At 52.0% G+C, this 25714-nt stretch overlaps 1 protein-coding gene across 1 annotated transcript in view; it reads left to right on the top strand.

Annotated features, from left to right (window-relative positions):
* Positions 1-25363, top strand: part of Cnpy1 (canopy FGF signaling regulator 1) — a 41861-nt gene extending 16498 nt beyond the window's left edge. Inside the window, exons 2-4 of the mRNA XM_069997204.1 lie at positions 18230-18433; positions 20234-20330; positions 23889-25363. Of these exons, the coding sequence (XP_069853305.1) occupies positions 18230-18433; positions 20234-20330; positions 23889-23926 (339 nt within the window). The 3' untranslated portion in view covers positions 23927-25363. The remainder of the gene's footprint in view (positions 1-18229; positions 18434-20233; positions 20331-23888) is intronic.
* The last annotated feature ends 351 nt before the right edge of the window (positions 25364-25714 follow it).

The following is a 25714-nucleotide window of genomic DNA, read 5'->3' as shown; positions in this document are numbered from 1 at the left end:
TGACCCACAGACACAGCATGACCCACAGACACAGCATGACCCACAGACAGGGCATGACCCACAGACACAGCATGACCCACAGACACGGCATGACCCACAGACACAGCATGACCCACAGACACAGTATGACCCACAGACACGGCATGACCCACAGACACGGCATGACCCACAGACACGGCATGACCCCCAGACACAGCATGACCCACAGACACAGCATGGCCCACAGACACGGCATGACCCACAGACACAGCATGACCCCCAGACACAGTATGGCCCCCAGACACAGCATGACCCACAGACACAGCATGACCCCCAGACACAGTATGGCCCCCAGACACAGCATGACCCACAGACACAGCATGACCCACAGACACGGCATGACCCACAGACACGGCATGGCCCACAGACACGGCATGACCACAGACATAGCATGACCACAGACACGGCATGACCCACAGACACGGCATGACCCCCAGACACGGCATGACCCCCAGACACGGCATGACCCACAGACACGGCATGACCCCCAGACACGGCATGACCCCCAGACACAGCATGACCCCCAGACACAGCATGACCCACAGACACAGCATGACCCCGGACATAGCATGACCCACAGACAGGGCATGACCCCCAGACACAGCATGACCCACAGACACAGCATGACCCCCAGACACAGCATGGCCCACAGACACGGCATGACCCCCAGACACGGCATGACCCCCAGACACAGCATGACCCACAGACACAGCATGACCCACAGACACAGCATGACCCACAGACACGGCATGACCCACAGACACGGCATGACCCACAGACACGGCATGACCCACAGACACGGCATGACCCCGTGTCTCCTTGGTGTGTTTGGGGAGGAGTACCTGCCTCATGTGCAGGGAGGGAGAGCGGGGGAGGGGCTGCCTCATGTGCAGGGAGGGGGAGGGGGAGGGGGAGGGGCTGCCTCATGCGCAGGGAGGGGAGGGGGAGGGGGAGGGGCTGCCTCATGTGCAGGGAGGGGGAGGGGGAGGGGGAGGGGCTGCCTCATGTGCAGGGAGGGGGAGGGGGAGGGGGAGGGGCTGCCTCATGTGCAGGGAGGGGGAGGGGGAGGGGCTGCCTCATGTGCAGGGAGGGGGAGGGGGAGGGGGAGGGCTGCCTCATGTGCAGGGAGGGGGAGGGGGAGGGGGAGGGGGAGGGGGAGGGGGAGGGGCTGCCTCATGTGCAGGGGTGCGTGGTCTGACTCCGGGACTCTCCTGGCCTCCTGCTGGACTTTGAGGAATGGCTCCAAGATGGCCTCCCGGTGGCCTCTCTGGTTTCCTCTGGCAGTTCCGCACAGCACGGCCTATTGTGCCATGAGGGAGGCGCGCCCTGTGACCAGGATGCTGTCAGGGGTGAGGACCTCGGGTGCGGGCCAGGCCCCTCCCCAGGCCCTGTCCCATGGGGCCAATAAGACGAATTTAAAGCCGTTAAAGGGATGTTGGTGTGGACTGGGCTCCCATGGAGAGATTTAATAATTTATAGTAAGAGGATCTCAGTCTCTGACCCACTGCTTAAGTCAAGTGGAAAGCTAATTAGGCTCTTTGGGCCCTCTCAGGCTCTTTTTCCTGAACTTTCTAACACATCAGAGGAAAAGAGGCCTTTAGCCACATCCAAACTATCCTGGTTCAGGCATTCCTTCTCCTTGGAAATACAGGATGAGGGTCATCACTCATGTTACAGAGGTTTCGGGGCCCGCTGATAAGATTGTCTACGTAGCAAGACAGCGGTGGAGCGGCACGCGGGCGGCGTGGCTAGAGCCGTGATAGCAGCCAGGCCTGCAGACGCTGGGTCACTGCAGCCCTCTGCATCCGTGTTCCCAGAGGCCTGCGACCTCCGGCTGGTCCCCCGCCGTGGTGAGCCTGTGAGAGGTGGGAGGAAGGCAGGCTGGTCTTTGGGGTGTTTCTCTGGGAGAGGGTTGGCCCCCGAGCACCTCCTGAATCTCTCCTGCCCGCAGGGAGCAGCAGCACTAAGTGCACTAACCCCAGCTGAAACCCCAGACCGCCTTTCTGCTTCGTTAGCTGTTTATTGCAGGCACTTTTGTCACAGTGACAGAGAGCTGCCTAACACGTTCCTTGAGCCCAGAGACCCCGCGGTGGGCCAGGAACTCCACAGAGGCTCTGAGAGGCTTCCGGGCGGGACCCAAATTGAATGAGCAGAGTGCTGGTGTGTCGAATGACTCCTCAGTGAAAGCCTGAAAATAGTAGACACAAGGTTCAGCCCAGAATTCGGGGAGAAATGTTTTATACCACATTTTGGTAAAGACAACTTTGTACCAAAAATTTGAGAAAAATGTTCAAGAGCTGTTGATCTCAAGTGTTGACGTTTGGGGTCATTTTGGCATTTGGACTGGTTTTTGCTGTTGTTTTGTCGCACTGTTCGCCGGGGCTGGAATGAGGTTCAGGACCGGCCCACCTCCGCCTCCCGAGCCACACCCTGCTGGCACTCACTCTGCCTTCTGCGCTACAATGACTTCTCAGGGATACTCTTGTAACGTTCCAGTTTTCCTTGTCAGCTGTAGGAAAGGGGAAATTAATCCTTCGCTCTTAACTCATGCTCACAATGAGAACATTAAACCTCATCTGGTTCTTGTATGTATAAAAAGAGCATATTGCCGGGTGCTGGCAGCTCACCCCGGTAATCCTAGCTGCTCGGGAGGCTGGATTGAGGACTGTAGTCCAGCAGGAACACCCGTGAGACTCTTACTTCCAATAAATGACTCAAAAGAGCCAGAAGTGGAGCTGAGGTTGGAGTGGTAGAGTGTCAGCCTTGAGAAAAAAACAAAAACAAAAACAGGAAGAGTGCCCAGGCTCTGAGTTCAAGCCCCAGAACTGGCTAGAAAAAAAAAACCCACAATCCTTCTATAGGTCTTAGGACTGCCGTGGTTTTGGGAATGCCCTCGAGGTCCTGGAATGCACCCTCTGGATGGGAGTGACCGCTGTGTATAGAGGGAGGGGGGTCTGCGCTCAGCCCTTTCAATCCGGCGCTGTCAGATCAGCACGCGTGTAGACAGGGCATGTACACATGTACACAAAGGCAAGCATGTGGACATGGGCATGTGTGTTTGCAGTTGCAGACATGCATGTGAATGCAGGCGTGCTGCATACAAACACCGGCATGTATGTAGACACAGGCACATATGCACACATGCACACACGGGCATGCATGTGGAAAACATGAGCATGCATGCACACAGATACACCGTTAGCACTCTGTTTCCACCTATTTTGCATAGCACTAAAATCGTATGTAGTATGGTAGTACGGTTTTACTGTGGAAACGGTATAGTATATAAGATTAATGTTGAGTATATACGGACACAGGATATGCCAAATCGTGCTCCCCAAAGCCATAGGATGAAGCCCTTACTCCCTGTGTGATGTGATCTGGAGACAGGGCTGGTGAAGAGGTGGCTGAGGTGAAAGGCTCTCAGGTGGGCCTGGCCCCAACAGGATTGGTGGCTGGTCGAAGAGACACCAGCGCTGGCTTTCTGGTTCATCACTGATGCAGCCTCCAACAGTGGGTCTGTGTTAGCCCCCCTCTGTGTTTTAGCACCCCCCCCCATCTGCATTTTAGCCACTCCCCCATCGTCTGTGGTCTTTACTATGGCAGCTGGCAGAGCGAAGGCTTTACTTCGCAAGTCTATGTCTGGATGCCCCCAATCAACAGATGAAGACCTAGCTCTGCTTCCTAAACCAGCTGAATCATGGACAAAGCTGGTCCTGTAGGGAACATCGTGTCCAGGTTTTTGCTATGACAACACAAACATTGGCATAGTGCATCTCTGTGTCATCATTACCTATTGTTACAAAGGTATTATTTCTGTCTGTTCTGGTGATTGAACAGGGATCCTTAACATTTTCTAGGTAGGTGCTTTACAAGGGCACTCCATTTCCAATCCCATTAATTCTACAGAAGTCAACAGAACAGATTCTTTGAAGAACATGGAAAAAGGGTAGATAGTTCTTTTGTTGTTGTTTTTAGTTGTTGTTGGTCAGGAGGCTTGAACTTGGGGCCTGGGTGCTGTCCCTGAGCTTTTCTGCTCAAGGCTAGCACTCTACCACTTAGAGCCTTAGCTCTACTTGCGGGGGGTATTAGTAGTTCACTGGAGATAAAAATCTCATGGACTTTGCTGCCCGGGATGGCTTTGAACCACAGTCCTCAGCTCTCAGCCTCCTGGGTAGCTAGGGTCACAGGTGTGAGTCAGCAGTGCCGGGCCAGAAATCTAGATTAGGCCCCAAGGCTCCAGCACCCTAAATTCCTACTGCAGTATAGAAGAGAACCTGATCTTGTGTTTCTGCCTATAATGGACAATACCATTGGTAGCATTGGTCTACATTTTGGTAATATAGTGGGCAAAAGATGGCACTTCACGATTGTCCTAAGCTTTCTTTCTTGGTTAGCTGCAGGCATATTTGTGCTAGTGCGAAAGTCATTTCAATTTTTAAGTTGCTTATTTATTAAGCCAGGAGTGGTAGCTCACACTTGTAATCCCAGCACTAGGAAGGCTGATGGGAGGATGGAGGGTCTGAAGCCAGCCAAGGCTAGAGTGAAGCCCCCATCTCAAAACACCAGTGACCACGTTGCTGTCCTCTCGTCTTTACTCATTTTCCTATTGGGCTGCTTCGTTTTCATCTTATTTTCATTCTGACAAGCCGGGATGGAGACGGTGACTCTGCTCTCTGGGCTGTGGGTCTTCCATGGCCTGGCCCTTCCCACCACACAGACCCCTCCCCTTCCAAGATGGATTTGGGCCCAGCAGTCCCGAGTGGGCGTCCGCACTGGTGTGCATGGATGCCACACACTGAGAGTGGCTGGTGGTCTGGAAGCCCTGGTCGTCCTGACAGAGCTGTAAAGCCCTGGTGGACCCGGACGGCGGCCGGGCGCTCCAGACGCCCCACCCTCCCCGTTCACTTGCGTGTGCCGCTGGATTACGGGGACTGGTTAACAAAAACCTTCAAACTCCCTCACAGTCTACAGGGCGCGGCAGAGACGTGCTGAACTCATTAACCAAACACTCTGGTGTTGAGTCAAGACCTCGCATTCACACTGGGGCATATGGAAAGATTAGATGCCCAGCAGCCTCGGGAGGAGAAGTAAGACAGATGAGTCAATACTCCTGAACAGATAAAAATAATAATGATCAGAGGGCATAAAGTGAGGAGGGAGAACGAAAGATTACAGTAGCTTAGCGCAGAATTAGGGTTAATTAACCGAAGTTGGCACAACACAGGCATTTTCATTTTATAGGCAACACAAAAGAAGGGACTGGGAGCTGTTGTGGGCCTCGGGCTGGGCGGGCCGGATGTCACACTGACCTAACCCCCCTCGGGCCCTGGACAGCTAAAGACCCTTCTTGGTCACTGGGGTTTGGATGGTGAAGGCCTACGTGGAGGTCTTGGGTCGAAGCTCCGGGGCAAGGCTCTGTGGGGCAGCATGGGGAACCCAGCCATGCAATCTGTTCATTGGCTCTTTGCTTGTAAAGCAGCCTGTCTGTCTGTCTGTCTGTCTGTCTGTCTGTGAGGCTGTGTGAGGAAACACTGCAACCCAGGTGGCCAGAATGGAACCATGGTCCTGCCCCGTTGTGGTGAGCAGGGTTGGTTCTTCCTGGGGCCTCCGTCTGCCCCAAGTTTCCTTCCAGCTTCTGTGTCCGCCTCTGAGCGGCACGACCACGCCCCTCCACGTTTCTGTGTCTCCCCCTGTTCTTGGGGCATCGTGACATGGAGCTGGGACCTCACCCTAATCAGTCACATCTGCCGGGACCCTGTGCTGGACACCGGGATGTGCATGGAGGTGAAGGTCAAGACTTGAGCAATCTCTAGGGAACTGTTCCACCGCCACAGGCTTTAGTGATGGATGCCCAGGACAGGCTCCCTGGACTCCTGGGCCAAGCCCCAGCCCCTCTTCCTGCAGGGAGGCCTGGGAGGAAGGGGCCCGGCCCTCCCGGGTCCGCCTCGCGGCGGCAGGGCTTCCCTTGTCTCGTAGGCGCTGGCTCCTTCCACACACACCACACACACACTCACACACACTCACACATAGGCTGGTGGCTCATAATGAAGATGTGATGGGAACAAACTCGAACCTTGACCTCCACGGCCCTCTATGAAATACCACTCCCTTCCCCCGCCCCCCCGCCACCCCTGACCCCCGACTTAGTGTAGGACCGGGCAGCGCTGGTCCCGTCTCTGACCTCGGAGCCTGCCTTCGGTACAAGGGATCTCAATTCCCGGAGCCGCTTGCACCGTTCTGCGGGAATCATTTCACAAGCCTGGCATGAGATGCCGCGCGGAATCCAAATCCATAATGCATCTAACCTCGGGTTTTGTAATTCTGTCACACTCAAAACAAGCTGTCAAAACTGTCTGGCATGACTTATCCTTAATAAATCCCTAGTCCTGTTAATTGCTCCTTATTCCACCAAATAAGAATTGTTTGAATCCACAAATCGGGTGAAGAATGGAGGATAATGGGATGCGTTTAGGGGATTGCCAGTGTTTCTCCCCCAGGACAAAGGCAGCAGTAAGTCACGGTGGGCGCTGTGTGGCTCGCGCACAGAGGCTGGATTTACCCAGCTCCGCCCCTCAGTCTGGCTGTTTGCAAAGGCGCTCTCCATGAGCCTTTGGCAGGAAAGCCGGCCACTGATTGTCTTGGAGGAATGTCTCTGAGAGCCGACGCCGGGACGTGGGCCGGCCCGGCCCGGCTGGCCCGGAAGCCGCTCCGGCTGGCAGGGGTGTGCCGGCCCTCCCCCCAGTCCACTGAGGCCCCCACTGCCTCTGGCCCTGGTGGCCAGATGGCGACCCGGGCATCGGCCCTGTGTGCCTGCCATTCTGTCTTCAGACCCCCACAGACAGGCTCGGGGGCGTGGCCACCCTCCCGGAAGCTGCCCCCCCCCCAGGAGGACGCAGGCCCTAGCCCCGCTCTGGAGCTGCCATGCACCCCTCCTTGGGCCTAGACGGAGGGGCTTCCGCAGGGGAGTGGCCAGTCATGGCGTGCGGCTGGGAGGGAGCAGGCCTGAACTGTCAGTCAGATGCCAGCCTCTGCACGTGGCCTGGCCTGGCTTCCTGGCCTGTGGCAGGAGCCGCGCTGGCTCCTCCCGGAGGGAGGGTCGGAGGGTCGGAGGGTCGGGAGGTCTCACGCGTCACGTGCAAAGCTCCCGCCAGAGCCTGCCTGCGAAGGTCCTCAGACAGCGAAAACGAGGAGAAGACGCAGCTCCCCCATCCGGTGTGGGTGCTCTGTGCCGGTGTGTGCCCTGTGTGCCCGTGTGTGCCCTGTGTGCCTGTGTGTGCCCGTGTGTGCCCTGTGTGCCCTGTGTGCCCATGTGCCCTGTGTGCCTGTGTGCCCATGTGCCCTGTGTGCCCTGTGTGCCCGTGTGTGCCCTGTGTGCCCTGTGTGCCCATGTGCCCTGTGTGCCCTGTGTGCCCGTGTGTGCCCTGTGTGCCCGTGTGCCCTGTGTGCCCGTGAGCCCTGTGTGCCCATGTGCCCTGTGTGCCCATGTGCCCTGTGTGCCCTGTGTGCCCATGTGCCCTGTGTGCCCTGTGTGCCCTATGTGCCCTGTGTGCCTGTGTGCCCATGTGCCCTGTGTGCCCTGTGTGCCCATGTGCCCTGTGTGCCCATGTGCCCTGTGTGCCCTGTGTGCCCGTGTGTGCCCTGTGTGCCCTGTGTGCCCATGTGCCCTGTGTGCCCTGTGTGCCCGTGTGTGCCCTGTGTGCCCGTGTGCCCTGTGTGCCCGTGAGCCCTGTGTGCCCATGTGCCCTGTGTGCCCATGTGCCCTGTGTGCCCTGTGTGCCCATGTGCCCTGTGTGCCCTGTGTGCCCATGTGCCCTGTGTGCCCATGTGCCCTGTGTGCCCATGTGCCCTGTGTGCCCTGTGTGCCCTATGTGCCCTGTGTGCCCTGTGTGCCTGTGTGCCCGTGTGTTCCCATGTGTGCCTGTGCGCCTGTGTTCCCCTGTCTGCCTGTGTTCCCCTGTGTGCCCTGTGTACCTATGTTCCTGCGTGTTCCCATGTGTGCCTGTGTGCCTGTGTTCCCATGTGTTCCCGGGTGTTCCCATGTGTTCCCATGTGTGCCCTGTGCACCTGTGTTCCCCTGTCTGCCTGTTTCCATGTATGCCCTGTGTACCTATGTTCCCGTGTGTTCCCATGTGTGCCTGTGTTCCCATGTGTTCCTGCGTGTTCCCATGTGTGCCTGTGTTCCCATGTGTTCCCCCTGTGTTCCCGTGTGTGCCCATGGGTGCCCATGGGTGCCCATGTGCCATGCGTGAAGAAGCTTGTAGGTCCACCTTCCAGGAGAATAGAGAAGCTGATGTGCAGAGAAGGGACAGGAATGACTCAGGGTGGAAGGGCTGCAGGGCAAGCGCTTTGGTGACGTCACATGGGGCAGGCGCTCTGAAGCCCAGGGTGTGGCTATAGGTAGATCACCAAGACCAGGTGGTGAGTGTCTCTGTAAAGACCATGAATAGGACTAAGTGGCACAGCCTGTAATCCCAGTTACTTGGGAGTCAGAAGTGGAAGGACTGAGATCTGAGGCTGGCAAAAAGCAAGAGAACTGAAGTGGAAAAGCTCTTTGCTCTGCAAGTATAAGGCCCTGAGTTCAACCCCCAGTCCAGCCAAGACTCAAGAACCAATGAGTGAATGTCTGCGAACATTGAGAGCTCTGTGGCCTGCAGCAATCCGTCTCTGCATCAGCACTGCATGAAGAAAGACAGCTTTGTGTATGGACCCTGAAATCTGGGTCTTTCTGAATGCAACACCAGTCTTAGATAGCCAGACCCTGAAACAGAAGAAGGCTGCTGCTGGGACCACACGCCCTGTGTGTGGTTTCTGGTGTTCAGGGACCACATGCCCTGTGTGTGGTTTCTGGTGTTCAGGGACCACGTGCCCTGTGTGTGGTTTCTAGTGTTCAGGGACCACGTGCCCTGTGTGTGGTTTCTGGTGTTCAACCCACTCAGAGGGGCCCCTTCATTCCATGCGCTGCTGGGTCCTTGTGTCTGGCAAGAATTAGCATGAAGCATGTGCTCAAGAGATAGAGATCAGCCAGGTGCCGGTGCTCACACCTATCAACCCAGCTACTCAGGAGGCTGAGATCTGAGGATCAGGGTTCAAAGCCAGCCCAGGCAGGAAAGGGCATGAGACTCTGATCTCCAATAAACCACCAGAAAATGGAAGTAGAGCTGTGGCTCAAATGGCAGAGCGCTTTCCTTGAGCTGAAGAGCTGAGGGACAGCAACCAGGCCCAGAGTTCAAGCCCCATGACTGACAAAGGGAGGGGGGGATGGAGATCAAGTGGCTGGGTCTCTTGCTTGGGTCCCTGTCTCACACCGACTCTACTCCAGACCCAATGTCCCCTCATTCTTCGCCCCTCGCACAGGAAGGAGCTGGTCCTGTCCCCTGGGACATGCCACCAGTCCCTAGCAAGACCTTCCAATGCAGCTGGCTTCCTTGGCCAGCACGCCCCACTGGCAACTCCCCGGGGAGGCTCATTCCAGCCGCACCAGGGACTCACACCTGGAAGACCGTTGGCGAAGAGTTCTTGTCTTCCGGAACGTTCAGGGAGTGATCCCCTTCTAAGGTCTGGGAACCAACTTGACAGGGTCAGGGTCAGGAAACAGGAATCAGGAGACAGTGCTACCTCTAGTGGTCCGGGGGTTTCTTGGGGGGAGGGGGTTGTTGTGCCGGTGCTGAGGCTGGAATTTGGGGCCTGTGCACTATCGCTTAGTTCTCTTACTCAAAGCTGGCACTTTGCCACTTGAGCCACATCTCCACTTTTGACTATTTGGTGGCTATTTGGACGTAAGAATCGCAAGGACTTTCTTACCCTGGCTGGCTAGATACTGATGTCCTCAGATCTCAGCCTCTTAAGTAGCCCAGATTACAGGTATGAGCCACTGGAACCCAACTGATTTTTTTTTTAATGTTGCCATTATCCTAAATATCCCGGTACTGAAGCAACTATGACATGAGCTATGGCTCCCTACAGACCATTCATTCTGAGAGCATCACAGATACAGAGGTGGATTATAGGGCGCAGGGAACTGTACGAGGTTCACTGATTGTAGGACAGAAGATACAAAGCTGACATTACAGATGCACGGCACAGTTTGCTTTCTCTGGGGGCTGTTTTCAGGTAGATCCTCACCCCTTCTCATGTTTGCCTTCCATTGCTGGAATCAAGCTGGTATCTTATTGAGCGCTGAGCTTGTGAATGTATTGACTTCTGGTCACTAAAGGTCCTAAAGGAGAAACAAAACAAACAGGACAAAGGGATTCCATGGGGTGAGTGCAGAGCTGAGCGTTTGTACAGCGGCGTCTTTCTTGGCCACAGAGCACACAGGTCTGCGTGGACTTCAACCAGATCTTCACCTTTCACACTCATTCCTTCCTGACTTCGGATCATCATCCCTGGGGCCTGGAGTCCTTGGGGAAGCAAAGCCAACCCGTGACCTTTATGCCAACTGCAGGGGCTAGAGGGTACCAGCACCCACCCCTTTGTGCCTGAAGCAGAAGATGTCTGGTCATAACTTACTTAAAACAGGTGCCTCTGAGACACAGAAACCTGTGCCCCGAGGAGACGCTACACGTGTTAAGTTTTAAAACCAGATCCGAACTCAGGGTTTCCTGCCGGAGCTGGCTTTGAACCATGATCCTCAGAGCTTAGCCTCTTGAGTAGCCAGGACTACAGGTGTGGCCACCAGCACCCAGCTTGTCTTGCAGGTGGAGATCTTGGGAAGCCCAGCTTGGTTGTTGCCAGGCCCTGCCCTCAGGTGTGGAGAGCGAGGCAAAGCAGTGCTGCGGCTCCCCGCTCTCCGGCAGCAGGGTGACCACCAGGCCGCCCCGCGGGCGGGCCGAGACCTCCCCCCACCCCCCAGCAGTCACTGCTGCCGTCCCAGATGCAAGGCCCACTGCAGCTCCACCCGGGCTGCGGGATGAGGCGCTTCTTGAAGGTGGACACCAGGATGCGGGCACTGTGGTGACACCAGCCTATGCACATCTGCACACACAAGCTGGGCCCTGACCTGCATGACCTCTGACCTGCGTGACCTCTGATCAGTGTGACAGAGGGTATGAACACACGGGCACATGTGCCTGTGCACAAATACATCACAACACACATGCAAGTTGATCTACACACGTGTGGAGCGCACACTGGTACAGCGTCACATTTGTTCACATGTAGTCATATGTGCACATGTGTGGGCATCTGCACACATCTATACATGCATCTGGTGTAGTTCTGAAAGGGAGCTCTGGGCCTTAGAGGTCTTGGGTAGGTACAAGCTCTAGATATGTATATACATACATATTTTTTTCAAAAAAGCCAAAAGTGGCGCTGTGGCTCAAGTGGTAGAGCGCCAGCCTTCAGCACAGAGTATCAGGGACAGTGCCCAGGCCTTGAGTTCAAGCTCTAGGACAAATAAGTAAATACATAAATAAATTCACACATAAACATATATAAATTTATATATAATTATATATAAATACATAATGTGTGTGTGTTTGAACTCAGGGCCTAGGCATTGGCCCTGAGCCTCTGTGCTCAAGGCTAACACTCTCAAGCCACAGCACCACTTTTGGCTTTTTTTTTTTTTTTTTTTTTTTTTTTTGGGTCCGGTCGTGGGGCCTGAACTCTGGGCCTGGGCGCTGTCCCTCAGCTCTTCAGCTCAAGGCTAGTGCTCTACCACTTGAGCCACAGCACCACTTCTGGCTTTTTTCTTTTTGCTTATGTGGTGCTGAGGAAACCCAGAGCCTCAGGCATGCAAGGCAAGCGCTCTACCACTGAGCCACCTTCCCAGCCCCACTTTTGGCTTTTTTGAGTAGTTTATTAGAGGTAAGAGTCTCATGGGAACTTTGCTGCCCAGGCTGGCTTCGAACAGCAACCCTCAGATCTCAGCCTCCTGAGCAGCTAAGATTACAGGCATGAGCCATGGGTGCTTGGCTACAAGCTGTATTTTTCACCTTTTTGATCCTTTGGGATAAGGAAGGAAGGAGGGAAGGAAGGAGGGAAGGAAGGAAGGAAGGAAGGAAGGAAGGAAGGAAGGAAGGAAGGAAGGAAGGAAGGATCCAAGTAGATTTTTCCAAGATCAAAGTTTTTTTTTTGTTTTGTTTTGGTTTTGGTTTTTTTTGGGTGGGGTCCGGTCATGGGGCCTGAACTCCGGGCCTGGGCGCTGTCCCTCACTCAGCTCTTCAGCTCAAGGCCAGCGCTCTACCACTTGAGCCACAGCGCCACTTCTGGCTTTTTTTCTTTTTTGCTTATGTGGTGCTGAGGAATCGAACCCAGGGCCTCAGGCATGCAAGGCAAGCGCTTTACCACTGCGCCACCTTCCCAGCCCCCAAGATCAAAGTTTAAAACCAGCATGAGTAGGAAAGTTCTCAAGATTCACCTCCAATTACACACACACAGACACAGAGCCAGAAGCAGAGTTATGACCCAAGTGATAGAGTACCAGCACAAAGGCTCTGAGTTCAGGAGCCAATACTGGCTCAGATAGACCTAGGGTGTCAGGTGGAGGGCTGGTGAGAGGAGATGTGGTCCCTCTGTCTGCAGCTGGCTCTGTCCTATTCCCGAAACATACGAGGTTGCCAGCTCCGGGGCCAGCTGGCGCCTTCTCATGCTCCATGTGTTTGTGCCTCTGCGTATGCACACATGTGCGTATGTCTGCATTTGTGTACAGATGTGTATAGGGGTATGTGTACATGGGTGTGCATGGGTGAGGAGTGCATGATGTGTGTGTTCTCACCTTTGTGGAGGGACAACCCCAGAGCTTCCCTTTTCCTCTTCAAGTCCTGGAGTTTTCCAAGGGAGTCCTGCCCCCACTCCCCGCCTTCCCCCCGCGCCCCCCGTGTCCACAGCACATTGAAGGTAAAGCCGGCTTGGGGGGGGGGGCTCAACGGACAACACATGTCTGTGTGGATAAGGAAACAGAGGCAAGCATTCCAGAAGTCTTGGCCTGGGCAGGCAGGGCCTATTGCTCTTCATTCATCTAGTTCATCTGTGCATCTATCTACTTCAGTAATTTTATGTGCATTTTTGTTCAGAATCATAGAAACCGTTACAAAAGTTCAAATTTGTGACATGTTTTAGTGTGACATGCAGATGGTAATTATTCGCAGAAAGAATTTGACAAGTTCATGGCATCCTGGGCCGTGCGATGTGGTTGCGGGGCCCGAGGCCTGCTTAGAGACTATCCACAGCCCTTCCACGCCCAGAGTTGTATTGTTTCTCATTTACCTAACATTTCTGAAAGTTAATAGACTTTTTACAAGTTTTTTTTGTGTTTTGTGTCAGTCTTGGGGCTAGAACTCTAGGCCTGAGCGCTGTCCCTCAGCTCTTCAGCTCAAGGTGAGCGCTCTACCACTGGAGCCACAGTGCTACTTCCAGTTTTCTGGTGGTTTATTAGAGATAAGAGTCTCACGGACTTTCCTGCCCAAGCTGGCTTTGAACAGAGATCCTCAGATCTCAGCCTCCTGAGTAGCTAGGAATAGATGTGAGCCACTGGCGCCCGACTTGCCAAATTTGTATTCATAATGAAAGGAAGTGGGTTTTTTAAATTTTGGAACAAAATGACACAGAGTGGGTGGCTCCCATTTGGACAGCTTCAAGCTGGTCTACCACACCACTTTTCCCTGCTTCGTCATTGTTACATTGAAAAGAACCTTGAGGAGGAGGAGGAGGAGGAGGAGGAGGAGGAGGAGGAGGAGGAGGAGGAGGAGGAGGAGGAGGAGGAGGAGGAGGAGGAAGAAGAAGAAGAAGAAGAAGATTGAATTCTGGGAAATTTTTCTCCAAAATTACATTATTTTTATTTTATCACATTAATTTTTTTAACAACCTGGGCATTTCTGTTATTGATATGTGTTCTTAAATAAGCTCAGGTAGAATGTTCAATTTTAAATAAGATCAACTTATTTCCGTTATTCAGGTTACAGTAGGAAAAATTCAATGTTATTTTCCTAATGTCTGTTACCTGTGGTGAGTGGCCTTGGTCTCCTATCAAGACCTGTGGGTGGCAGGAAGTCACCCTCGTAAGCAGGCTTCTGCCACCTGAAGCACGCATGCCCGCGCTGTGCCCCAGCCGCCGGCTTTGCTCTCCAAATAAAGGCTACCTAAAATCTCTCATTCCGATTATGTCCAGATGCGGTTCGTTTTTTCCAATATACAGAACACTGGAAATTCATCAACCTTTATTATTCCTCCTTTAGCTTTCTAATTATATTGTCTAATAAAACTAAACAGTCAGTGTTATTTGCATATTATATGAAGAAGTGTCACACAACAAACTCATAGCAGTCAATTAACATAAAAGCTAATTATATATCTCATCAGCTTACAAGAGTTCCTGGATCCACACTTCTGTTGTGGCCCCCAGCAAGGAGCTTTGACTTTGCACTTCTAAGTATTGACTTTTAGCTAATATCAGCAGCGGTTCCATTTTTATGGATGAAAAGTTAGTGATTAAACTAGATGCAATATTTGCTGTCATGCAATTAAAATTTCCACATTAGCTAACCCTCTAGAAAGAAAAATCTTTGCAACAATGTGAAATTAATTATCAGCCACTCCGCAGGTTAAGTTCTGGTTTCATATCTGAAGGAAACTTCAAAATAATGATAAAGATGAATGAAATGCACGGGCGGTCGTGAGCCTAAAATGACAGACAGACACAGGGCCACGACAGTTCCACATCAAATTGTGCACTGTAACATAATTGTATTCCGAACGGTGACAGCTATCAAGCAAGAAATTTACTACAAGATTAACAGAGACACAGTAATGAAAACACATGGCAAGCATCCTGTAATTGACTGTTAGTAAAGTGTCCTGGTGATCTGTAATAAACTCCACAGCTGCCATACTCGGGAGAAACGGAAGCCAGAACTTTCTTCTACTTTTTTTCCTGCCATTTTGAAGTTGAGATATGGGATCCTCCATTCCACCCCTCACCCCTCACCCCTCACCTCTCTTCTGTTGCTGGCTGAACCAGTGCATGGTCAAAAGCAGTGCAGACACTTCTGCGTGCACCACGTTGTTTACGATTTAAAGCTGCAGATGGTGTTCAAAATTGGGAGAAGTTGGGATTTGCTTTGATCCAGGTACGGCAAGATAGCTGTGGGATGGCCAGGGACGTTTCTCCAGTTCTAACTGGTAAGAGATGAGTCTGGGTGTAGCAGCCACCGGTAGATAAGGACTTGGGCCTGTGAATCCCCGCACCCCTCCTCACCGGGCTGGCGGGCTCTGGCGGCCCTTTCCATTCGTATTGTAATGAGGTTGGTGACACGGAGAGCGGCCACGGAGGCCGGGGAACAGGCTTCTGGAAGACTACAATGGGACGGGTTTTATGGATGAGCCCCATTCAAAACTGTCCTGGTATAGAAAGAAAGACTCGGTTTTATCCCACTTGTCCACATACTTCCCGCAGGCTCAGAAGGGAGGCCCTCCAACGTGGGCAGGGCGCGATTCTTCTCCCAACAGTCTTTAAATTCACCGAAGGCAGTTCTGCTCAGGGGAATTATCTTTAAACTCGGATCATGTGCATGTCCAATGTACTCCAGGGTGGTGATCGACATTTTAAAACCTAGTTTGGGGTGCGTGTGTGTGTGTGTGTGTGCGTGTGTGTGTGTGTGTGTGCGCGTGCGTGCGTGTGTGTGTGCGTGCGTGCGTGTGTGTGTGCGTGCGTGCGTGCGTGTGTGTGTGTGTGTGTGTATGTAGAATCTGCTGTTTTAGGATTTTAAGATGGAGGTGTGTGTGAGCGATGAGAGGCTGTGTGTGTGCGTGCGTGTGTGTGTGTGTGTGTGTGTGTGTGTAGAATCTGCTGTTTTAGGATTTTAAGATGGAGGTGTGTGTGAGCCATGAGAGGCTGTGTCCTGCTTGGCTGAGCTCCCCCTCCATCTCCGCAGACACGGTGCTGCCTAGTCTCCTCCAGCATCTGCGAGTAGCTACTTCCTGTCTTAAAAAACCCAAAGGGCAATTGTAACTCCTTTGTACAACTATTTAATAATAATATTTTTTAATTCAAAGCTAGCTAGCTACATGTTGTTTTAAAAAAAAAAACCCAGGCCACCTTCACACACTTAGAAAATTGTAGAAATTCGCATGTGTTCCCTTTCTAGAATGTATTTTTGATCAAATGAGACATTATGCCCCATATTCAAACCCACAGTTACTTTTCACAAAGTGCTAGCCAGGAAGTAAACAAATAGCCTTTCACACACGCCACGACTTTGTTCAGAACTTATTCACAGGCTCAGTACAATACTTCACCAAACGCTGGGTGTAAGCAGACAGGTCAGTGATCCTACCAGGAGGGCCCTCCTCCCAGTCCCCCAAACACAGGGCAGGTTTACTTTTCCAGTGGCGGAAAGGGAGGAGAACGGGAAGGAGAGAGTTAATTTCTTGATTTATGTCAAGTAATCAAGATTATTATTTTGTTAAATGGAAGAGTCCCCCTTTTTATGTCAAGGGGATGCACAGAGGGGAACAGGTCCCCTTTCTAGTATAACCCTGCTATATATATAACCACGTCTAGAAACTACTATGGATATACCTTATGTGTATTAGATAAGAGAATACCTTAAAACCCAAGCGTGACAGAAAAGGGATGTCGCTCTGCGTCACCCTAACTTCGGGTTTACCTCTGCAGTCTACGATCCTCTGGATCCTCTCCTTCCTAACAGCCAGTGCGGTTTCTTCCCGCAGAGGCTTGAGAGGAGGCGGGGCCTTGGGTTAGCGCCCGGGCGTTTCCGGGAGGAGGGGGGCGGGCGGGCGCGACCGCCAACCTGAGGGCCCCCCCCCCCCCCCGCGCCCTCTCTCCTCTCCCCCTGCTCGGCCAGGACACGTCTGGGTGAGGTGTTGGCGCGCGCGTGGAGAGGGCAGGCGCGTGGAGGGCGGGCTCGTGGGCAGGGAGGGTGCGTGGGGAGCGCGCGCGTGGAGAGGGCAGGCGCGTGGAGGGCGGGCTCGTGGGCAGGGAGGGCGCGTGGGGAGGGATGACGGGCTCGTGAATAGGGCGGGCACGTGGAGGGAGGGTGCGTGGGGATGGAGAGCGGGCGCGGGGAGAGCGGGCATGTGGGGAAGGAGGGCGGGTAGGGAGGGAGGGCGCGTCAAGGGAGGGAGGGAGGGTGGACGTGTAGAGGGTGGGCGGGTGGGGAGGGAGGGCGCGTCGAGGGAAGGAGGGAGGGTGGACGTGTGGAGGGAGGGCGCGTCGAGGGAGGGAGGGAGGGTGGACGTGTAGAGGGCGGGCGGGTGGGGAGGGAGGGCGCGTCGAGGGAAGGAGGGAGGGTGGACGTGTGGAGGGCGGGCGCGTGGGGAGGGCGGGCGGGCGGGCGGGCGCGTGGAGAGCCCTGCCCGCGCCGCGCCGGCGGGTCCGGGTGCGCCCGGGGACGGCACCGGAAGGGTCCACACCGCGAGTGAAAGGGACAAAGAGGCGGGGTCAGCACGCGGAGCGGCCCTCGCCGCGGCCGTCCCGCCACCTTCCCGCTTCGATCTGCGCACGGTGGAGGGGCCGCGCCCTCGGCCGCTCCGTGCCCCTTCCCTTCCGGAAGAGCTGCGGGACGGCGCGGGCACCGTGAGCGTCTAGACGGGGGGGGGGGGGGGGGGAGAGGGGGTCGGTTTCCAAGGCTCGGGGCGCCCCCGGGCGGGGAGGTGGCGGGGTCCCCGAGGAGAGGGCCCACGCGCGCTTCGCCTCCCGGGCGGCCGGGCGACCCTCCCGCCCCCCGACGCCCCAGAGCGGAGCCGAGCGGGGCGCAGGGAGGGCGGCCTGTGGGTCCAGCCCGCTCGGCCGCCCTCTCCCCCCTCCTCTCTCCCTCCCTCCTCCTCGGTTTCGGAGCTTTATTCTGCAGCAGGCCATGACTTTGGAAAGCGGCCGTGCCCGTGGGCCTGGGCTCTGGTGTGTTGCGCGTGTTCGTCCGTCCACTCTTGGTGCGTGCGCCCCGTCCGGGCGGCCAGGAGCCGGGGCGGGGCCTCCCCCGGCCGCGCTGCCCAGGCCGGACCGGGCGCGCAGGCGGCCGGCCCCTCGGGCCCTCCCCTCCGGCCCAGCCCTTGGAGCCCTCCCTTCTGGCCCTCCCCTCCGGCCCTCCCATCGGACCCGGCCCCTCCGGCCCTCCCCTGCAGCCCGCCCCTCCCGCCCGGCCCTTCGGGTCCTCCCCTCCGGCCCGGCCCCTCCGGCCCTCCCCGCCAGCCCTCCTCCGGCCCAGCCCTCCCGCCCTCCCCGCAGGTCCCCCTGGCGCAGTCCGAGGCCTTCCTCACCGACCTCCTGGACAAGGTGTGCGAGCGAATGAACGACTACCAGCTGGACGAGGACCCGGAGACCCAGCGGAAGAGGTTCAAGCGCTACGCGCCGCGGAGGGGCGACAAGATCTACCCCGAGTACAAGAAGTTCTTCTTCTACTCCGACGCCTACTGGCCTTTGAAGTTCGCGGTAAGCCGGCTCCCCGGGGTCCCGGCCCCCGCCCCGCTCCCCGGGGTCCCGGCCCCCGCCCCGCTCCCCGGGGTCCCTGGCCCCCGCCCCGCTCCCCGGGGTCCCCGGCCCCGCTCCCCGGGGTCCCCGGCCCCCGCCCCGCTCCCCGGGGTCCCCGGCCCCCCGCGGTTCCCCGGACCCCTGCTCCCCGCGGCTCCCTGGCGTCCTAGCCCTCCCCCCCCCCCCGCCCCGCTCCCCGGGGCCCGGCTCCCCGCGCTGCGCCCGGGGCCGCGCTCTGCGCGCCGGGGCCCGCGCGCTCCACGTCCCGACGGCGACCGGCAGCGAGCTCGGCGTGGGGGCTGTGGGGAGACCCCGACCCCACCCGAGGGGCGCGGCCCGGAAGAGGCCGAGCCCCACGGAACCGCGCCCGCCGCCGGCAGAGCCCGGCGCGCGGCCAGGCCCGGAGCTCGGTGCCCCAGGCTCCAGCCCGGGACCTGGCCGTGGCTCCCAGCTCAGAATCGAGAGAGAGCGCCGGCTGCTTGGGAAGGTCGCGGCCCCAGGGTGGGGCTGGAGGCCCGGTCACCCCCCACACCCCACCGGAGGAAGACCCCACCGCCCGGTTAACTCAAGTCAAGGCCTGGGTGTTCGCTGGCGTCGAGCCAGACGTCCTTCCAGAACCATGTTTATTTTACACACATGCTGGCCTGTGCAGGCAAAAGTACACTGCAATATAGTTCACTTTGCTTAGGGCTGCGAATCACGCGGGTGACGGGCAGGCCTGTTTAAAAAATGTATTAAGGGCTCGAATTAGCCCAAATGTCAGCCGTGGAGGCCTCAGAACAAGGCCGGGGCTGACATTTGGAGAGTTCATTTTAATTAAAAAGCGAGGGCAGCGATTCGGGTTAAAAGTCCCTTGAAATAGGAATGTCAGTGTTAGTGTTTGTAGTTCACGGGTTTTAAATAAACACACCGTGGTGGAATTAAAATAGTTTTAAATGGCATTTTAAAAAATTAGAGTCTTTCTTAATGAACTCAGAAAATGAGTTCCAAGTCGCTAAGCCAGGGCCTGCCGCGTACCCACGGTTCCAAAAGTGTCACCTGCTCGCTTTTTCAAGGAAGAAACTTAGTCCAGCAGTAATTTAAGATCTTCAGATTCAGGGGCAAATCAGAGCTTCCTCTGCTGGGAGCTGTCAGGGTGTTATTCTTTCTTATTTTTGCAGCTAAATGAAATTTTGGCTAGCTCTCTAAATTGTGGCAAAGAAATTTTCCTAAGTCACTGCAGGGTTCTTTCTCCTCCCTGAAACCTAAGACCCCTTTGTTTTGAACGCCTTCCTGGAAGCTTAATTGTTTTTCTTCTTTAAAACCACAAAATGGATTGTTATGCTAAGTGGGAAGGAAACTGGTTTAACCATTTCTGGGAGCTTTGTTCTTTAAGATGTCTAGGAAGATGGAAAAAGTTGAGACTTTTCAGCTCCCTAAATAGAAAATCCATTTCTTCCTATGGCGTACATTCCAATTTTAGGAAGAGAAAATACAGAGAGCCATTTTCCTTCTTTCTTATTCTCCTCCTCCTCCTCTTTCTCCACCTCCTCCACAGACTACTCCTGTAGTTAAGTCCCAGGAAATGATGTAATTAGCATTCTGGGGAGAAAGTTGATCTAATGCAGTGATGTATTAAACCAAACTGCCAAGAAAAATGAGCTACCTGCCTCACATGGTTTCATGTGTTTTGCTAATAAAATGGTGCTAAGAGCTTCCTCGGAAGGCGCCCTGCCACTGCGCGCCTCTCTATACACACATGTTGTTACTGTGTCTCTGCAGTGTGAAACGATAATAGAAGAGTATGAAGATGAGATATTCTCGCTGATCGCCCAGGAGGCACACTATCTAGCTGACAAGCTGTGCAGTGAGAAATCAGGTACTGTGTCTGATGTAACATGCGCTCAGCCCCCCTCTCTCGCTCTCCCCTCTCTCTCCCTTCCTCCCTCTCCCTCCCTCCCACCCCCCCCCTCTTTCTCTCTTTCTCTCTTTCTTTCTCTCTCTCTCTCTCTCTCTCTCTCTCTCTCTCTCTCTCTCTCTCACACACACACACACACACACACACACACACACACATATCTTGTTTTGCAGAACAAGTCTGGCTGCCTGGCAGTGAGCCGTGGCTCACACAGGGTTCTGGGAGCCCGGCTGAGTCTTCTGTCAGCAATAGGGCTGACCTGTGCTCCTTCCCGTGAGTTCCCATGAGTTCCTCTTCCTTTGCTGCGAGTTCAGTGGTCGGAGAACCAGCCCTCTTTGGTTCCGATTTAAACGTGCAGACTTTGGATTTTCCATCCTGTCCGAGCAAGGAGTCTTTCTTTATGACTTGAATATTGACTCTACCTGTGGAAGACAGGATTTTTATTTTAGTAAGAAAACTTGTAACATTTTTGTTTGAGGGATATTGTGCTATATTTTTTTCAGGGTTCTTTCCCAGAGCAGCTACATTCAAAAGAATATTTTTTCTGGATTAGAGGGAAGACTGTAATCGTACCTACTATTCTCACACACACACACACACACACACACACACACACACACACACGCATGCCTAGAAGCTAGGGAAAATAAATAGATAATCATTATTGTATACCAAGGTCTAGTCATTATCCCTGGCCCAGCTTCAGATGGATGATTGTAAAGTTAGGGCTAATACTTGACACATGTATAAGTTGTACATTACTCTCAGATACCTTTGGGAAGAAAATGATTGTATATACACGAAAAGGGATGTAGTAGTATACTGGCTTTACATCAGTATGAATCGGTCAATATACTGAAACATTTGTATAGATTAATATATTGATTAAAGCCAATGTAGTAAATTTTTAGCCATGTAGAAGTTTGAGATAATTAGCGTTTAGCAGATATATTCACCAAAATCCACTTTATCAAATTTAGCTCCTAAGTCCTTAAAAATAAGTTACTGTGGGATTGTAGGTAAATTCTTAGACCAGACTGTCACATTCACACTAACAACAACTGAGGTTTTTTCACTGTCTGTGGAGACTGGATTCTTTTCTATTTGAATCCAATTTCAATGGAGGAAAAATGCAATGAAATGACTTGAAGAGTGTTTGTTGTGAGGAGTTCTTTAGGTAGACACCTGTGAAAGTCAAATACATTCATGAACACTTGTTTAAATGTGACCGAAAGATGGGAGAATTTCGCCCACTGCTTCTGGTCACTATCACCCCTGAAGGAAGGTTCTGGAGAAGTACAGCAAGTATCATGACTTGGCCTCTATCATTCCTTCAGCATACTTCCAATAGTAATGAAAATTGATATTAGCCACAGAAAATACAAGCTTAGAGAATAAGCCTGAGATGGGTGGTGTTGGTAGTATGAACTGGAGCCTGCTGGGTGGTTAGGGTTTTGTGTTGTTTTTTTTGACTGGGAGCTGGAGTCAGAGGCCGCCACACAGCAGGAAGAGGAAGGGTTCTGGGGCTGCCGCACAAGGCTGAGTTCTTGCAAGTTATTTCTTCACAAAACAACTATGGGTGCTGCACACCGTTCAAATTGAAAAACTGGGAATAAATTAATTGTAGAGACTAAACTCCCCCTCAGTCCTGCTATTGAAGTAACAAGGTAAACAAGGTTTGGGTTGTTTTTAGATTTAAAAATTATTGCTAGGAAAAAAACCTGAAGCAACAGCCAATGATAAAAAAAAAAAAATCTTCTGTGTGAATGACATCACAGAGCATTTCAACCTTGGTATAAAAAGTAAGATTTTAATGTCAAAGAAAACTCCAGCTGCCTTTGAAACATGATCTAAACACAGCTCAGTAAGCTTCCCACCAGAGCAGAACAGTTGTGTTCTGTTTGGAAATACAGTCCTCTGTGTACTACACACACAGCTCTGCTGTGATCTGATCTCTGCAGTTGAAATAATGTCTTAGAGATGTGACTGTGTGTGTGTGTGTGTGTGTGTGTGTGTGTGTGTGTGTGTGTGTGTGTGTGTGTGTGTGTGTGTTCTCCTGTGCCTATGTGTGTGCTGGAGGTCATGAAACTTTACATTCGCCACCCATTATTCCTAGTGTATAATAGGTGCAGGGTGCCATACTGAGTTAGTGGGTGCTAGGAAAACATTCCCTTTCCAAGAAAGACATATTTAGAAGATGTCATTAGAAATTTACTTTCTATATTTAACATACAAATTGTATGTGCATGGATTTTGCTTTTTTCTATGGTTTATAGATGCACTCGCTGCATCTGTAATAGGGCAGATGAGAACACATCCAAAGCCCCAAAATTTAGTAGCCTCACACCTCCACCCACCTACACAAAAATTAGAGGGTAGGCCCGAGACATCTACCTTACGGCAAAGTTAGGAGGATGGTGTTTGAGTCCAGAAGTGCCAGATTGGTGAGGTTTTCATGAAGACTGCGTTCTACCATCATGGATGGGCAAAAGAGACCTCAGTGAAGGCTACTGAGCTATCTGGGTGTAGAGAGGCCGAGCAGTGCTGTGTGCCGGCTGGGTGAGCTCCCCAGTGCTCTGCTTGGGGAGGAGGGAGGAGGGGAGGGCCCTCCCTGCATCTTTTTTCCCTAGGCAAAAGAAAGGGTGAATTCATGAGATTGTCCTGGTGGAATGGCCTGTGGCATAGGACCCAGGCTTCTCACACTCTGTCAGTGTCTTGAAATCACAATGCTTAAAATCTTGATGTGATCTAGGATGTGGTTCAGAGTACAACTGCGCTTACTCTGTGTGGAGCATAAATGGGAGAATATTCTTTTGTTTAGAAGACTGTGTGACAGTTATAAGTAGGAATATCTAAGTATATTCTGTATTTAACTGTCACTTTTCTAATATCAGATCTTGACATTTTAGAAACACCACAACTGCAGGATTGGCCACATACCCATTTTAATACAATAGCATACATTGTAAAGTATCAAGAAACGTGTCTTCTACACTTAATATACAAACATTTTTTTTACCTTTCTGTGTAGACTTTTTAACCCAAAGGGTGATAGAAATGCTACCAAAAAGGTAGATATAAATTCTGCTCTATAAAACAATTACTTCCAAAGGCTAGAATATTTTAAATAAATTATGTGGCTAAAATAACCCCTAGCTTTTCTACATAGAATTTGCATTCATTGCCTTCAGTTGGAAAAATAGTAAGAATCAAAATATTTCCTTGTCCTCCTCGCTTCGTCCTCTCGGAGGTGGGTGGGGGAGAGGGCTTTAATACCCCCTCACGGTGGGTGAGACGCACACTTGGCCTTGCTCTGAAGCGCTCTGAGGCAGCACAGATCATCATGGACGCCTGGGCAGGGTCCAGGGGATAGAAGATGCTTTCTGCTTTTGCATGGATTTGGAATATTCTGTCATCAAAGCTTTAAAATACTCCCCTCCAGCACGTTCTTCTTGTGAGAGACGAATGAATGGTCTGGTATTGAGCACAATAGTGATGCTACCTATTTTTTCCCCCCAGATCTGTGTGGAACTTCTGCGAATCATACAGAGCTCTAGGAGAGAGGTGGCACTGTTGTGGAAGGAGCTCACAGCCTGCATTATGTCCACAGGTCTAGTCTCTGTATTTTGTCCCCTGCATGATACTGTTTTGAAAATTTGTTGTTTGACATCATGATAAAGCCCATGATAAACTTCCCATAGGTGAAGCATAAAACTTAAATTTCCTGTGCAGATTTGGATCCAAACAGCCTTGCAAACACAACATTCAATTTGGTTGTGAGAAAAAGTGAAGACATTTCAAAAGCTAAACAGAGATTTACTCTATATTTCATAGAGTACTCTATATTTCATACATTCCCAAATGTAATATGCTATTTGGTAAGAACTTGATTGTATTTTCAAATATTTGATTGGGCACAAACTTAAGGAATGCTGTTACAACTAATTCCAAATCTGGAAGAATTTAATTTGTTATTGGTAATAAAGTAAAAAAGAACCACCCCACTTCTTATCAGGAATGAAATTTAGATTTCTAGAAAGTCTAAGTTTTAAAACTTATCTCCAAATTTTAGTGGAATGGATATAGATGCCAGGTACTTCTTGCTGTAAGCACTAGTTACATTGGTCTTCCTTGAAGTTGCATTCTGGGTGTGGATGTTTTGGAAGTGGACTGAAGACCACCAGATTGTACATTAAATTTAACAGTAGTGAGCATGGCTATTGTTGCAAAGTCTCCTAGGTGACTTTTCCCCAAGATTTTATTTAGTGTGTAGATTTCACTACTAGAAGAGGGTATAAGGGGAGCTAGGATTGGTTGCCAATGTCTTTTTGTCCACATTCAATATTGTAGGAAGTGTAAAAGCAGTTACCCCTGGCTATTAATTTTGCATTCGGTAGATTCTGATTTTAATTATTGCACATGTTAGGGTACAGTCTACATTTATTTTAATAAAGAAATTATCACTCTTGCCCGAAAGAAGAATTGAGTGGATAGCATGATATAATTTCTATATTTTAAAAAAAGCTAAAAACAGTTGGCTATTGTGTCACATAATTACCTAAAAATTGCACAATTAACAATTCAATTGGGTCTTTAGCAGAAAATAATTCTTAAATTTAGAAAAATTTCCAAAACTAACAAGAAGAAATTTTTATTTTCTCCCATCTATAATTATATTAAGTAATAGTCTTAAGTTAGTGTCACTTATTTATTTGGGATTTGAGAAAGAGTGTGTATTGATTTATTTAGCTGATTATTTACCTTTTGGTATCTGGGTTAGTGTTTCATGATCTTGCCTTGTGGCCAATAGAAGAGGGAAATAAGATTTAGTATAGTTTGTATTATTTTCTAGTAGCATAGTAAAAACAGGGTAGTGCTACTTAAAACACAATTCCTATGTCTTAAACTCTCTTTAAGATTAGTTTGGACCTCATGAACAGTTTCCTAACTTGACCGCTCTTGGAAAAGGTACAAGGACTTCTCAGAGCACCAGGGACCAGGGTGGGGAGGGACGGGAGGGAGGGGCCTGGCTCTGGCCTGAAACACCCGTGAAGCTTGTCCGGCCACCCCCGTACAAGTGTTTCTGCCTTTGTCTGCACATCCTTGTCAGTAGTTGGTAAAAATTCTCCAGTACAGATAGGTCTGTGGGAAGGAAGAGGATGATGGTCCAGTTCACCCCCTGAGCAGACGTGGAGAGAGGCCCTCTTCTGCTTGCTGGTCACACGCCGTGGTCACGCGCTGTGGCTTCTGCTTTTGTTGGACAGAACCAGGCACCTTGGCGTTTACCATGAGCACCCAGGTTTTCGACAAATATGGCGTTCCCTATGGTTGTTGTTGTTGTTGTT

Source organism: Dipodomys merriami, unplaced genomic scaffold (genome assembly GCF_024711535.1).
Source record: "Dipodomys merriami isolate MVZ:Mamm:240054 unplaced genomic scaffold, mDipMer1.0.p SCAF_5, whole genome shotgun sequence".
NCBI classification, from domain to species: domain Eukaryota; kingdom Metazoa; phylum Chordata; class Mammalia; order Rodentia; family Heteromyidae; genus Dipodomys; species Dipodomys merriami.
Note: the sequence above shows the minus strand (reverse complement) of the source record. Positions and strands in the feature narration are given on the sequence as shown.